The sequence below is a fragment of the Equus quagga genome, chromosome 2 (genome assembly GCF_021613505.1).
Source record: "Equus quagga isolate Etosha38 chromosome 2, UCLA_HA_Equagga_1.0, whole genome shotgun sequence".
NCBI lineage: Eukaryota > Metazoa > Chordata > Mammalia > Perissodactyla > Equidae > Equus > Equus quagga.
In genome coordinates this window covers 17,656,530-17,668,942 of record NC_060268.1, presented here as the reverse complement: position 1 = coordinate 17,668,942, position 12,413 = coordinate 17,656,530, and the positions used below count along the sequence as shown (strand labels likewise).

At 35.2% G+C, this 12,413-nt stretch overlaps 1 protein-coding gene across 3 annotated transcripts in view; it reads left to right on the top strand.

Moving 5' to 3' along the window:
• Nucleotides 1–12,413, top strand: part of G2E3 (G2/M-phase specific E3 ubiquitin protein ligase) — a 50,682-nt gene that overhangs the window by 34,810 nt on the left and 3,459 nt on the right. For all 3 annotated transcript variants that reach the window (XM_046653269.1, XM_046653268.1, XM_046653267.1), the window contains 2 exons: nt 1,311–1,492; nt 5,211–5,383. In XM_046653269.1, coding sequence (XP_046509225.1) covers nt 1,311–1,492; nt 5,211–5,383 — 355 coding nt within the window. The remainder of the gene's footprint in view (nt 1–1,310; nt 1,493–5,210; nt 5,384–12,413) is intronic.

Here is a 12,413-nt window from a genome sequence, read left to right as displayed (position 1 = left end):
TCTCAAAACACTGGTTAATTCTAGCATTCTTTTTTAGGAGCTTTTATTCCACTTTTGCTGTAATAGGAAATTCAAAAGAGAGTGAGAAGACTTCTTTCATTCCTTTTGAATTTCCTCCTATGTGTTCCTTAGAACTTCCTCACCATTGCCTGAAGCATCATTAAAATAATTGAGAAACTACCAAGGATCATTTATACTATATACCGTACTCACAGCTTAATTTTAAACTCCCTTAAAAAAAAAAAAGACTCCAAATAATCAGTAATGTTAACTCAAGGCAGTTTTGGTACAGTGGAAAGTACATGATTTTAAGTCACAAAATCTGAAGTCAGTGTATACACATCTACTTCAGAAGCTTTATATCCTTGGATTAATTACATAGCCTCTCTGGATCTCAGTTTCTTCATCTGTAAAATGTAACTACTAATATGTAGTATATAGGTTATTGTTGAGATTTTATTATTAGTTTAGGTATTGTTAATGTTACTTATTAATAAGTAGCTTTGAACAATTTTTAGAAAAAATAAAAATTACATATCTTTTTGACTTATCAAAGTAGCTGAAATCTTTTAAATGACAATTTAAAAAGCACTGAAAGCTGTAATGATATGGTGATACAGCATATATTTGGGGAGTAAATTTGTGCTATTTTGGAAGATAATTTAGGACTATGTAATCGATAACCTTAAAAATATTCATACCTTTTGAATTACTAATACATATGTAGGAATCTATCCTAAGCAAATAATCAAAGATATATAAACAAGAATATGTAAATAGATGTTTATTGTAACATTGTGTCTCATATAGTTGAAAATGTTACTCAGCCAGGGTATCCAATAATAATGGGATGGTTTACATACTAGCACATCTGTAAATTAGTCTTAATACATCCGTTAGCTGTATATTTTAATAATTTTAAATAATATGAAAGAAGTTTACCATATAGTAAGCGGAAAAAAGCAAAAGTCACACTATTTATGTATATATTTATATACACAGGCCAAACACACCAAAGTGTATACACTGATTATCATGGTGGTAGGAGTATTGGTGATTTTTTAAAAAAGATTTTCTGTATTTACGTTTTTTGTACATTAGATTATTACTTTGTATTTAGAAGAATATATTTTTTATATCTTTTAGGTGAGATCTATATTTTATACATGATTATAGGTTCTAGTAATTGCTTTTACATTTATCTAATGCTTAGGGTTTTTTATTTTTAATTATATATGTATTCATTATATATGATGGTTATCTTATAATAGTAAAAGAAGTATTTAATGTATTTTCATCTGTATTTACAGCTCTGAAAGACAATCTTTACTATGAAGCTGGCAAAATGCTTGCCATTTCTTTGGTTCATGGTGGTCCTTCACCTGGTTTCTTTTCTAAAACCTTATTTGACTGCCTTGTTTATGGACCAGAAAATACCCAACCAATTTTAGATGATGTTTCCGACTTTGATGTGGCACAAATTGTAATGAGGGTAAGAAATGTACCTATTTATTAAAATGTAGACTACATTCTAGATAAATTTGAATATACAGAATAGATCCGCAATAGAATAATAACACTCTTTGTGGAGTAGTTAAGTGTACCAGCAGAGTTCACAACCAGTTAAGAGAGAGATGTAAAGGTCAGACAGCTAGAGATCAAAGTGCCAGGTTTAATGTTGATAAAACCAGTTGGATAACGTGACTTCGATCTGTGGTCAGATGGCTTGCCAACACTCCTTAGAACTAGATGGATTTATCCACCCTGCCGGAGACCATATAAAGCAAGTTCCTGAGGCCAGCCTGGGGGCACAGCGGTTAAGTTCGCACGTTCTGCTTCTCAGTGGCCCGGGGTTTGCTGGTTCAGATCCCAGGTGCAGACATGGCACCGCTTGGCAAAAGCCACGCTGTGGTAGACGTCCCAAGTATAATGTAGAGGAAGATGGGCCAGTCTTCCTCAGTGACAAAAGGGGAAGGTTGGCAGTAGTTAGCTCAGGGCTAATCTTCCTCAAAAAAAAAAAAAAAAGCAAGCAAGTTCCTTGTTGCACACTAGAGAGCAGATGAAAGTGCACTTTCCTGCAGGCAGGTGGATCTGAAGAGAGGAAGGACTTGGCTTGCCAGTCAGAAAACTTATCCTTCCTCTTGCAGGGAGATATGAGTGACAGGTGGAGAGAAAGACCACGGCTGAGTTTCTTCTATATGGAAACAAGTGGGGAGACTCAATGTTCCTAAAAATAGTAACCATTTGTTGAGCCCTGTGCTACACATGTTACATGTACAAATTGTTTAGTTATAATGCCCGATAAGTATCATTGCCTACGTGCTGGTTTGGAAACTAATGAAGACATTGAAAGCCATTCAACTTTTCTTCCCTTAACCTCTCTCCTACTTAAGCCTACTCTATCCATTGCCTTAATTAATAAGCAGTATAGTGTAATGGTTAAAAGCAAATCCCCAGAAGTCAGATTTTAGTTTGAAATGACTGCTATAAGCCATGTGACCTTGGGCATGTTAATGTTGTTAAGCCTCAGTTTCTAAATCATAAAGGAAGCAATATGGAAGCGTGTTGTTATAATAATTCCATTTATTTGGCCCAAGACTCCTCATCCTAAAATGGTATTTTAAATTAACCCTTTAAATCTTTGACTTAGTTTTCCTTTTCTCCTCTTTCCCAAAAAAATGTACTTTAGTTTAACTTTATTTTCTCTACTTCCTCTTTCCTATTCATTTCTTAACTTCTTTTCTTCAGCCTTCTGTTCTCACCACCACTCTTCCAAGTTATCTAGTTCATAGCTGATTCTCAGGGATCTAAATCTCCACATGCAAAGGCCTTTCTTTCCTAACCTCTCATCTTGTCTGACTTCTGCAATCACTACTGTCTTCGAATTCCTCTCTACTGTTTTGTTTCTATTTTTTTACTGCAGTAACATTGGATTATAATATTATATAGCTTTCAGTCCTCTCTACTGCTTTCTTTAGTGTTGTACTCCCTCCTACTTTTGACTGCTACTGTCTTTTTTTAATGTTTCTTCTTCCTACCCCTGGAACTTAGGTATTTTTCAGTCTTGTCTTAATAGTTCTCATTCTATACTGTTTGGAAAGCTTCTTCTCGCCCGTAAGCTTTCTGAATGACTCCCAGACTTGTATTTTTGAGCCCCTATGTAAGATCTGGGTCTTGCTATCACTTTGAGCCCAACATATTTAAGATCAGAACTAATTTTTTTTCCCTGAATTTGTTTTTTTGCCTGATTTTACTATTCTTTACGAGAGATTTCTTATTTCCAAGCTGTTCTGGAGAAGGGATTATTTTTATTCTTCCATACTCCGTTTATCAGTATGTGTCAAATCATCTGTCTCTAAGAGTGGCATGTCTTCAGCCTTTCCTTCTTATTTCCAGTGTGCCTACTATACCAAATTCAAATTATGTCTAAGCTTAAACAATTAGGATATTATTCTAATTATCTTATTCAGGGCGATTCTTTCAAAAGTGTAGTTTTGACCATGCTCTTTCTTCCTCTTCATTAGGACATTTAAAGCTTCTAACTCTCATGGCTTTATCTTTTCTTGTCTCTGTACTCTTATTCATGTTTGTTGGTTCATTTAGTCACCAAATACTGTGTACTCTGTACTGTCTCATCACTGAAGACAGAGTGGTGAACCAAACAAAATCCGTGCCTCCATGGAATTCATATTTTAGAGGGAAGACAGAGGATAAACAACTATAGTATACTGTCATGTAGTAAAATGTATTACAAAAAGAAAAGAAAGGAGATAGATAATGCATGGATATAATAAGTAAGAGCTTAGGCTAAGCTTCCGTAACATAGAGATCCAAAAAGACAGTGGCTCAAAAGCAGATGTTTGGGGCCAGCCCCGTGACCAAGTGGTTTAGTTTGCACGCTCTGCTTCGATGGCCCAGAGTTTCGCTGGTTAGGATCCTGGGCGCGGACATGGCACCACTCATCAGGCCATGCTGAGGCGGTGTCCCACATGCCACAACTAGAAGGACCCACAAGCAGAAATACACAGCTCTGTACCAGGGGCCTTTGGGGAGAATAAAACAGACAAACAAACAAAAAACAGATGTTTACTTATCTCTAAAATCCATTGTTTAGTTTTTAGGGTAAGGCTTGGCAAATTATGGCCATAGGCCAAGTCTGTGCTACTGCCTCTTGTACGTAAAGTTTTATTGGAATACAACAGCACCCATTTGTTATGTGTCTATGACTGCTTTCACACTATAATAGCACAGCTGAGTAAGTGTGACAGATACCAACCATATGGCATAAAATGCTGTATCTGGCCTTTACAGAAATGGCTCTTACTTTAGAGATACAGTTGTGATACATCAGGTCATCCAGAGAATTGGATTCTTTCCTCTCGTTGTGTGATCACTTAGGATATTATCTTCATCTACATGGCTGAAGCTTGCTCTTGTGAGAGAAGGTGGAAGTAGAGTACAGGGAAGTTTGGCACATCTTCACTCACATCTTATCAGACAGCTCTTTGTCACATATGACCACATCTAGCTGCAAGGAAAGCCTGGCTATGTGCCCGGCTAAAACTCAGGGTGGTAGTTTGGGAGCGTGAGGCAACGTATCCTACTGTTAGCGTTGGACAGAGTTGAAGGTAGTATTTTGAACAAAGTAGTCAGGAAAGACTTGTGAGATTTCAGCAGAGATCTGAAATGAATGAGGGAATCATAAATGTCTGGGAGAAGAGTTTTTTGGAAAGAAGAAATAGGAAGGAAATTTTCCATTCAAATGTACGTTAACTGCCTCCTATTTTTATCTTTCTCCCTCTGTAACTTTGTTCAAGAACTAACCTATATGAAAGTGTGCAGCATATAAATGTCAAGTATTTCTTTGTTTATGCTGTTCATCTCTTACGTCTCAGTTGATATTCTTTCTCTTTCCTGAAATCTCAGGTCATCTCATTCGTCTCTAGTGGTATGTAACTGTTCTATGTCAATTTTTGCCTTTTATGTAAATAATTTCCTATATCAAAGTGGCATTATACTCTAGATTTCTTTAAGGAAGAAATATACAATATTTATTAAACTGAATTATCAGATATTTATTCTAAACAAATAGTTCTTGGTATACTTTCACTCCACCCTGGTGTACTCAAGAATGAGTATAATGTGTCATTTGAAATGTAAATATTATTCACAAGTAAATGGGTGAACTGAGTATATTTTCTTCTTCACAGGTAAATGCTGCAACAAATACAGCTGACTTAAACTCAATAATAAATGAATTCTATAACTATCTAGAGCTTATTGGATGTCTAAGAATTATAACATCATTAAGTGATAAATATATGTTGGCAGAAGACATACTTGATTACCATGTAATTAAGAGAGTCCAAGCACCCTTTGAAAGGTAAGTTGTTTAAATGTGAAAGATTGTCTCAAGTTGCATGTTTCAAGTGGTTAATTGTCTTATAATCTGAGATATATTTGATAAAAATTTAAATGCTATTTAAAAATAATGCTTTAAAACTAACCTCTTAAGGATGATTACTGTTCTTATCCTTATATACAGAATTGCATAAATGTATGATGCTTCTCATTATCTCAATTTATTTTTCTAAATAAAAATTATTTAAAAAATTCTTAACCACATAAGTCAACTATTCCATCTCCGCTGATTCATTAGTAACCATTTATTGAGCACCTGTCATCTGCTGGGTGATAAGTACTAAGCATGCTTTGATTAACAGGGTATATGTAATTCTTGCTGGTCTTCAAACTTTTTTGTTCCAATAATCTTTAAAAGAAGTTGGAAAACTTATGTCTGTCCTCATGCTCTTCTATCTTTTTTTAATAATGGAAAATATAAAATATATATGAAATAAGGCAGAATGGTATACCATGTAATCACTACCCAGATCTAACAGTTATCTGTCAACCTGTGGCCAGTCTTATTCATTTATCCTACTTGCTATTGGCTCTGGTATTATTTTCAGGCAAATACCAAAGATCATATTATCTCAAAAGTGATTGTTTTTTTAAAAAAGTTTCGGTATCATTAACCCAAAGATTTAAATACACTTGATGAGTTCAAAACCGTTATAGTTTTCATCCTTACTGAAGTTCAACTTGTCTCATCTTTGGCCAGTATAACCCTGTTTGTTTCTTTTGAATTCTTTTGATGTTAACCCCTAATGGTCCTTGATAACTTTCTTGCTGTATGGTATGACAAGACTTTTCAAGCTCGTTTTTTCCATTCTGGCCTAAGGAGCCTTTGTTTCTTTGAATGGAAAATGGGATTTCAAAACCACAATCTGGTTACTAGGGGTCCTCATTTTTGCCAGATTGGTCTGTTTCTAGGCCTTTTCAGGGGACCAAAGCTAGGAAATATAGTGGCTTTTTTGTTTTGGTTTAGTTTTGGTTTTTTAAGATAAAATACATCATGAGTTTATACTGATACTTCAGATTCACTACCACAAGACTTTTAACTTTTTCTTTGTCTCATGTTGAGAATCCCAGTTCTCAAAGACACTGGAGAATTAGAGGATCAAATAATTACTCACTTGATTTATTCCACATTTCATAAACTATAGTCTCAGAATGACAATACCAACATTATCATGAATAACGTATTATTGAAAACAGGTTAAAATTATTTTTCTATTTCTTTTTCTTCTCGGGCTGTACTGTCAAATTACTGTGTTTTAAAGTCATTTAGAATAGTTATTCTCTGTGTCGTTATACTACTAACAGGATATACATTTTATTTTCATTTTTTATGTTTTTATTTTTGGTGATTATTATTAAAATTTCATTTTATTTTAAAATTATGTAAAATATTTCCATGCTTCCAAAGTCAAATCTACAATGAAGATGTATTGAAAAAACTCACTTCATGATGCAAATTGTATTCAAAGAAGTATGGCTCTCATCCTTAGCTCATCCGCCTCCAGCCCTTATGAAGTAATCATTGCAGTGCTTTATATTGTATGTCCTTCCATTATCTGGGGGTTTTAATGTATACTCATTTCTTTTGTTAGATAAATAGTAACATACCATCCACCCTATTTTCTGCTCACTTTTTACTTGACAGTGTGTTCTGGAGATGACTCCATGTTGGTAAATAGACATATTCCTCATTTTTTAGAGCACTACAGAACTCTATTTTTTTGGATATATCATTGTTTTTCAAGCAATTCCCTATTGATGGACCTTTGGGATGTTCCCCAGCACTCTTCCAAATTAAAATATAATGTGATGCCATAAGCTTAAATAGTTGCAAAGGATATAATTTCCAATATATTTTTACTATTGCAATTTAAAATAACACTGTTACATAACTCTTTTAAATGTGTCCAAATGTCTTCTGACTGTAAGACTCTTAAGTAGTAAAATGTTTTTATTGATAGAATTACCATTTATAATTATGATTAGTACACAAAATAATCAAAATGTATTAAAAACTTTGATATACCTATTTAAAAATTTATTTGAAATGCTTCTCTTAATGAAATGATGTGCAGTGTTTTTTCCCCCCAAGTAGCTCATGTATCTATAGATTGGTTTTTCTCATTGCCAAATGAGAGAATTCATCATTGTTCATTTTGTTTGTTTTGTTTTTATAGACATGAGTAGTCTAGTTGTCAGGAAAGGCCTCCCTATCTATATTAGTGGTGTTTAAATTAAAAGCTGAATGATAAATAGGAGTTAGGCAGATCGAGATGAAGAGGGCGAGAGAAAAGAAGCTGAAGAATAATTCCTCCTTTTGTGTAAAAGATGAAAAAATCATATAGCAAAAAACAATCTTTTAAATATATATCTGAGCTCATAAGAAAAGAATCCTGTAGGTGTCAGAAATAACAAAGAAAACCAAAAGCCAAAGTGTCCGAGCTGTCATGAAATTAAAACCCTCAGTTAGTCCCAAATTTGAGTTTGGTGTCCTGCATGGACCTCAATCTGAAGCAAAGAAATTAACAAAATAAATGGTCTTAGGATTCATAGTACTTACAGAGTGCGACACAAAAGCAAATACATAGCAGCTGTGTACAGAAATTTCTACAGCCCGAGCCTAATGGGAATGCTAAAGAAGAGGAATTCCCAATAAAAGACAAAACCCACAACCATCCAAAAAATCCAGTATTGGGAATAGCAGATCAAGGATTTAAATAACAGAACAAACTGAATGAGACAAAGTATTACTACAGTGGTATAACAGAGAAAATAAACAATTGGAAAAACAAAATATGAAATAGATCAAATAGTACTTCTAAGTTGAAAAATGATCATGAACTTCTGGTTCTGGGTAACATGGAATAGACACACTTCTATCTATTCCTCCTGCTAAGTATAGTTAAAAACCCGGACATTATATATAAAACAAACATAAGAATTTGAAAGGTAGATGAAGGCAGACCAGCTAGGGATCCCAAGACCCAAGGAACCACACAGCACAGAGAAGAGGAAATCTAGACATTCTTATATGAAGGAAAACTGAGAGAATTTTTCACCAGTAGACTTATCCTAAAAGAATGGCTATAGGAATTCTTTCAAACAGAAAGTATATTATTAAAGATGAAAATTATAACATTTTCTTATGTAGTTCATGATGTATATAGAAGAAATATTTAGGAAATTACATTATAAACAAGGAAAGGCAAAGGGATTTAAAGGGACATAAGGTTTCTATACTTGAACTGATAAAATGTTGACACCAGAAGTCTGTTATATTAAAAAATCTATACAAAGAGATACACTAAAAAACACTACAGATAAAAATGGAAACGTTCCCCCCCTCACCCCCCTAAGATTCAACTAACCCACAGGAAGACAAGAAAAAGGAAACAGAAACATACATGATCATGGAAATGAAAACTTGGTAATTGTTAAATGCTAGGCAGTTGAAGAGAAAACACGGGTGATGTGGAAGAGGAATATGAGAATTTACTCATAACAAAGAGACAGATTGAAAATGAGATGTTGTGAAAGTTAGAAAGAACGCCTATACATATATTTAACAAAACAAGATGGAGACGGCCGTATTAGAGAAAATGCTCCAGGAGAAGTTCCTTAGGTTCACAGAGCTTAATGAGCCGAAGTAGTATACTTTGTGATGAAACTGCATTCTGAGCAAAAAGATGTTGTTGTAAAAATGAGCATCACTTATACTGAAAGCAGTTTTTTCAGTCACATCAGCACTGAAAAGAGATAGCTGAGGTAATAACTTCCCAGAACTAGTAGTTATATTATCTAATTCAAGAATGAAAAGGAAATAAAGGCATTTTGGAACAGTGTACTTCTTTCCTGAAGAGATTAATACGTACGTAAGGAAGAATAAAATTGAACTCAGAAGGAAAAAGTAAGATACAAGAAGCAGCAGTGAGCAAAGAAATGAAGAAAACCTGAGTAAATGAAAACAACCATTGGCTATTAAAAAACAACTAAATTTTGGTAAGAAATGGTTAAAATAATTAAAATAACTAGAGAGAGTAATCTGTAAGAAGAGTAGTCGTTGGATTTATTGTTTTAAGGCATTTGTGTTGTTGAGGCAGTAGTGGGGAAGCATTAATTAGCTTTAGATTGTTAAAGTATATTTATATTTTAAGGGGAAATTCTAAAATAATAGGAATAGAATATGTAATTTTCAAACCAGTTTGGGGGGGATGGGGTGAGAAATAAAAAATATTTAATCTTGTAGTGAACAGAAAAAGAAGGATAAAAACGAAAAACACATGTTCAGAGAAAGCATAATGTAAGATAGGAAATAATCTAAGTAGATTGGCAACTATAATACATATAAATTGCTTAGACTCTTGTATTAAAAGACAGAGGATCTTAAATTGCATTTTAAATAAATGACTTTAAAACAAAAAAATTAGTAAGATTTTAATAATGTTAAAAAAGAAACCTGTTCTTTTTTTGTGAGGAAGATGAGCCCTGAGCTAACATCTGCTGCCAATCCTCCTCTTTTTGCTGAGAAAGACTGGCCCTGAGCTAATATCTGTGCCCATCTTCCTCTGCTTTATATGTGGGACTCCTGCCACAGCATGGCTTGCCAAGCAGTGCCATGTCTGCACCTGGGATCCAAACCGGCAAACCCCAGGCCACCAAAGCGGAATGTGTGCACTTAACCACTGCGCCACAGGGCCAGCCCCGAGAAACCTGTTCTTAAATGACGCTAATAGTGTTAAAAAGAGCAAATTCTTTACAAAAATTTAATAGTCTTGCATCTATTTGTACCTAATAGCTTGACCTCAAAATACATAAAGCGAAAATTGACAGAATAACACAGAGAAATGGTTAAATATGTGGTAGTAGTGGGATATTTTAAATATATTTTAAATTCTTACAACCTAATAGTTTAAGCAGACAATTAATGAGTGTCTAAAATAGCAGTGAATAAAAGTATCAATTCTGAGGAGGGTTTATAAAAGGAAGCAAGGCAAGTAGAGTATTAAAAAATGTTATTGTGGTGCATTCCATTAGTAGATTAAAGGAGAAAACCCATAGGATCATCATATAATTATAGATTCAGAAAAAGCATTTGGTACATTTAAACATGTATACATAATTTTAAACTAATAATTTGGAATATCGATATAAAGAATATCTTCAGAACATTCAGCACATATCCCTAATGGTGAAATGTTAACAGGCATTCCCCTTAAGACCATGACAAGTTTGGATACACGTCATTACCCTCTTCGTTTCCACAGTATGCTGGAGGTCCTAGCAGAGCAACAAGACTCAGTGAATAAGCGAATGTTATTAAGGATTGGAAGAGCTAAAATTATCGTGTGTACTCTACACGACTATCTACCTGAAATAATCTGAGTCTTCTATAAAGTCTTTAGCAAGGTTATTGGATACAAGAGGTAAAGGATTCTAGCAGGGGGCTTTGCAAGAGAGAAGGAATGGTAGAGAAAGAAGTTGGTAAACAGTTGAGTAACTTAACACTGATTGTACAAAAAATGAATGTTTCATTTGGTGGTTTACAGTATAAGGGGGAAACCAAAAGAGTTTTGAAGTAGCATAGGAAAAGTGAGGGCTATTAGAATTACAAGTGCTCAAGGGTCTTTGAATTGTTCAGGAAGAGGGTAAATGTATTGATTAACTTTAGATTTCAAGTATGCTTATTAAAATCTTGAGAAGTAACTGTTGAAAAAGTAAGAGTTAGTATAACTTTTAAAATACAAGGTAAGTTGGAATTTAAAAAAATAAATGTAAGAACTGGCAAGAAGAAATAAAACTTTTTTTTTTTAAAGATTGGCTCCTGAGCTAACAACTGTTGCCAATCTTCTGTTTTTAATTTTATTTTTTTTTATTCTCCCTAAAGACCCCCCATTACATAGTTGTACCTTCTAGTTGTGAGTGCCTCTGGTGTGCTATGTGGGATGCCACCTCAGCGTGGTTTGATGAGCAGTGCCATGTCCATGCCCAGGATCCCAACTGACAAAACCCTGGGCCACCAAAGCAGAGTGCACAAACTTAACCACTCAGCCACAGGGTCAGCTCCTATAAAAGCATTTTTAAAAGGCAGTACAGTTGTCCAATAAAGTGATAGACATAGTTTCCTAATATAGTAATAGTTAGAAGTGAAAATTACTCTCAAAATAGCAAGTTGTGGGGCCGACCCAGGGTCATAGTGGTTAAGTTCACATGCCCCAATTCAGAGACCAGGGGTTCACAGGTTCAGCCCCCAGCAGTGGACCTAGCACCGCTCATCAAGCCACGCAGTGGCGGCATCCCACATAAGATGGAGGAGGATTGGCGATTTCCTGGATTTTTATCTAAGCTTGAAATATTTCTTAATTAAAAAGATAATTTTAGAGACAAACTTAGGTTTGGCTGAAATTTACTTCAAAGGTGAAGTTAAAATTGAGTAAGAGGGTTCACCCCATGGCCGAGTGATTAAGTTTGTGTGCTCCGAATCGGTGGCCCAGGGCTTTGCAGGTTCGGATCCGGGGCGCGGACATGGCACCACTCATCAGGCCATGCTGAGGCGGCATCCTACATGGCACAGTCAGAAGGACCCACAACTAAAGACACACAGTTAGGTACCGGGGGGCTTTGGGGAGAAAAAGGAAAAATAAAATCTTAAAAAAAAAAAATTGAGTAAGAAAGGCGTGGGGTGGGACTGGCCAGGTGGCGCAGCCGTTAAGTTCGCATGTTCTGCTTCTGAGTGCCCCAGGGTTTGCTGGTTTGGATCCTGGGTGCGGACATGGCACTGCTTGGCACGCCATGCTGTGGTAGGCATCCCACGTGTAAAGTAGAGGAAGATGGATATGGATGTTAGCTCAGGGCCAGTCTTCCTCAGCAAAAAGAGGAGGATTGCCAGATGTTAGCTCAGGGCTAACCTTCCTGAAAAAAAAAAAAAAAGGCAGGGGGTTGTATTGTGCAGGGCCTTGAAAGCCATGTTAATGAGTTTGGACTGTGTTTCATGG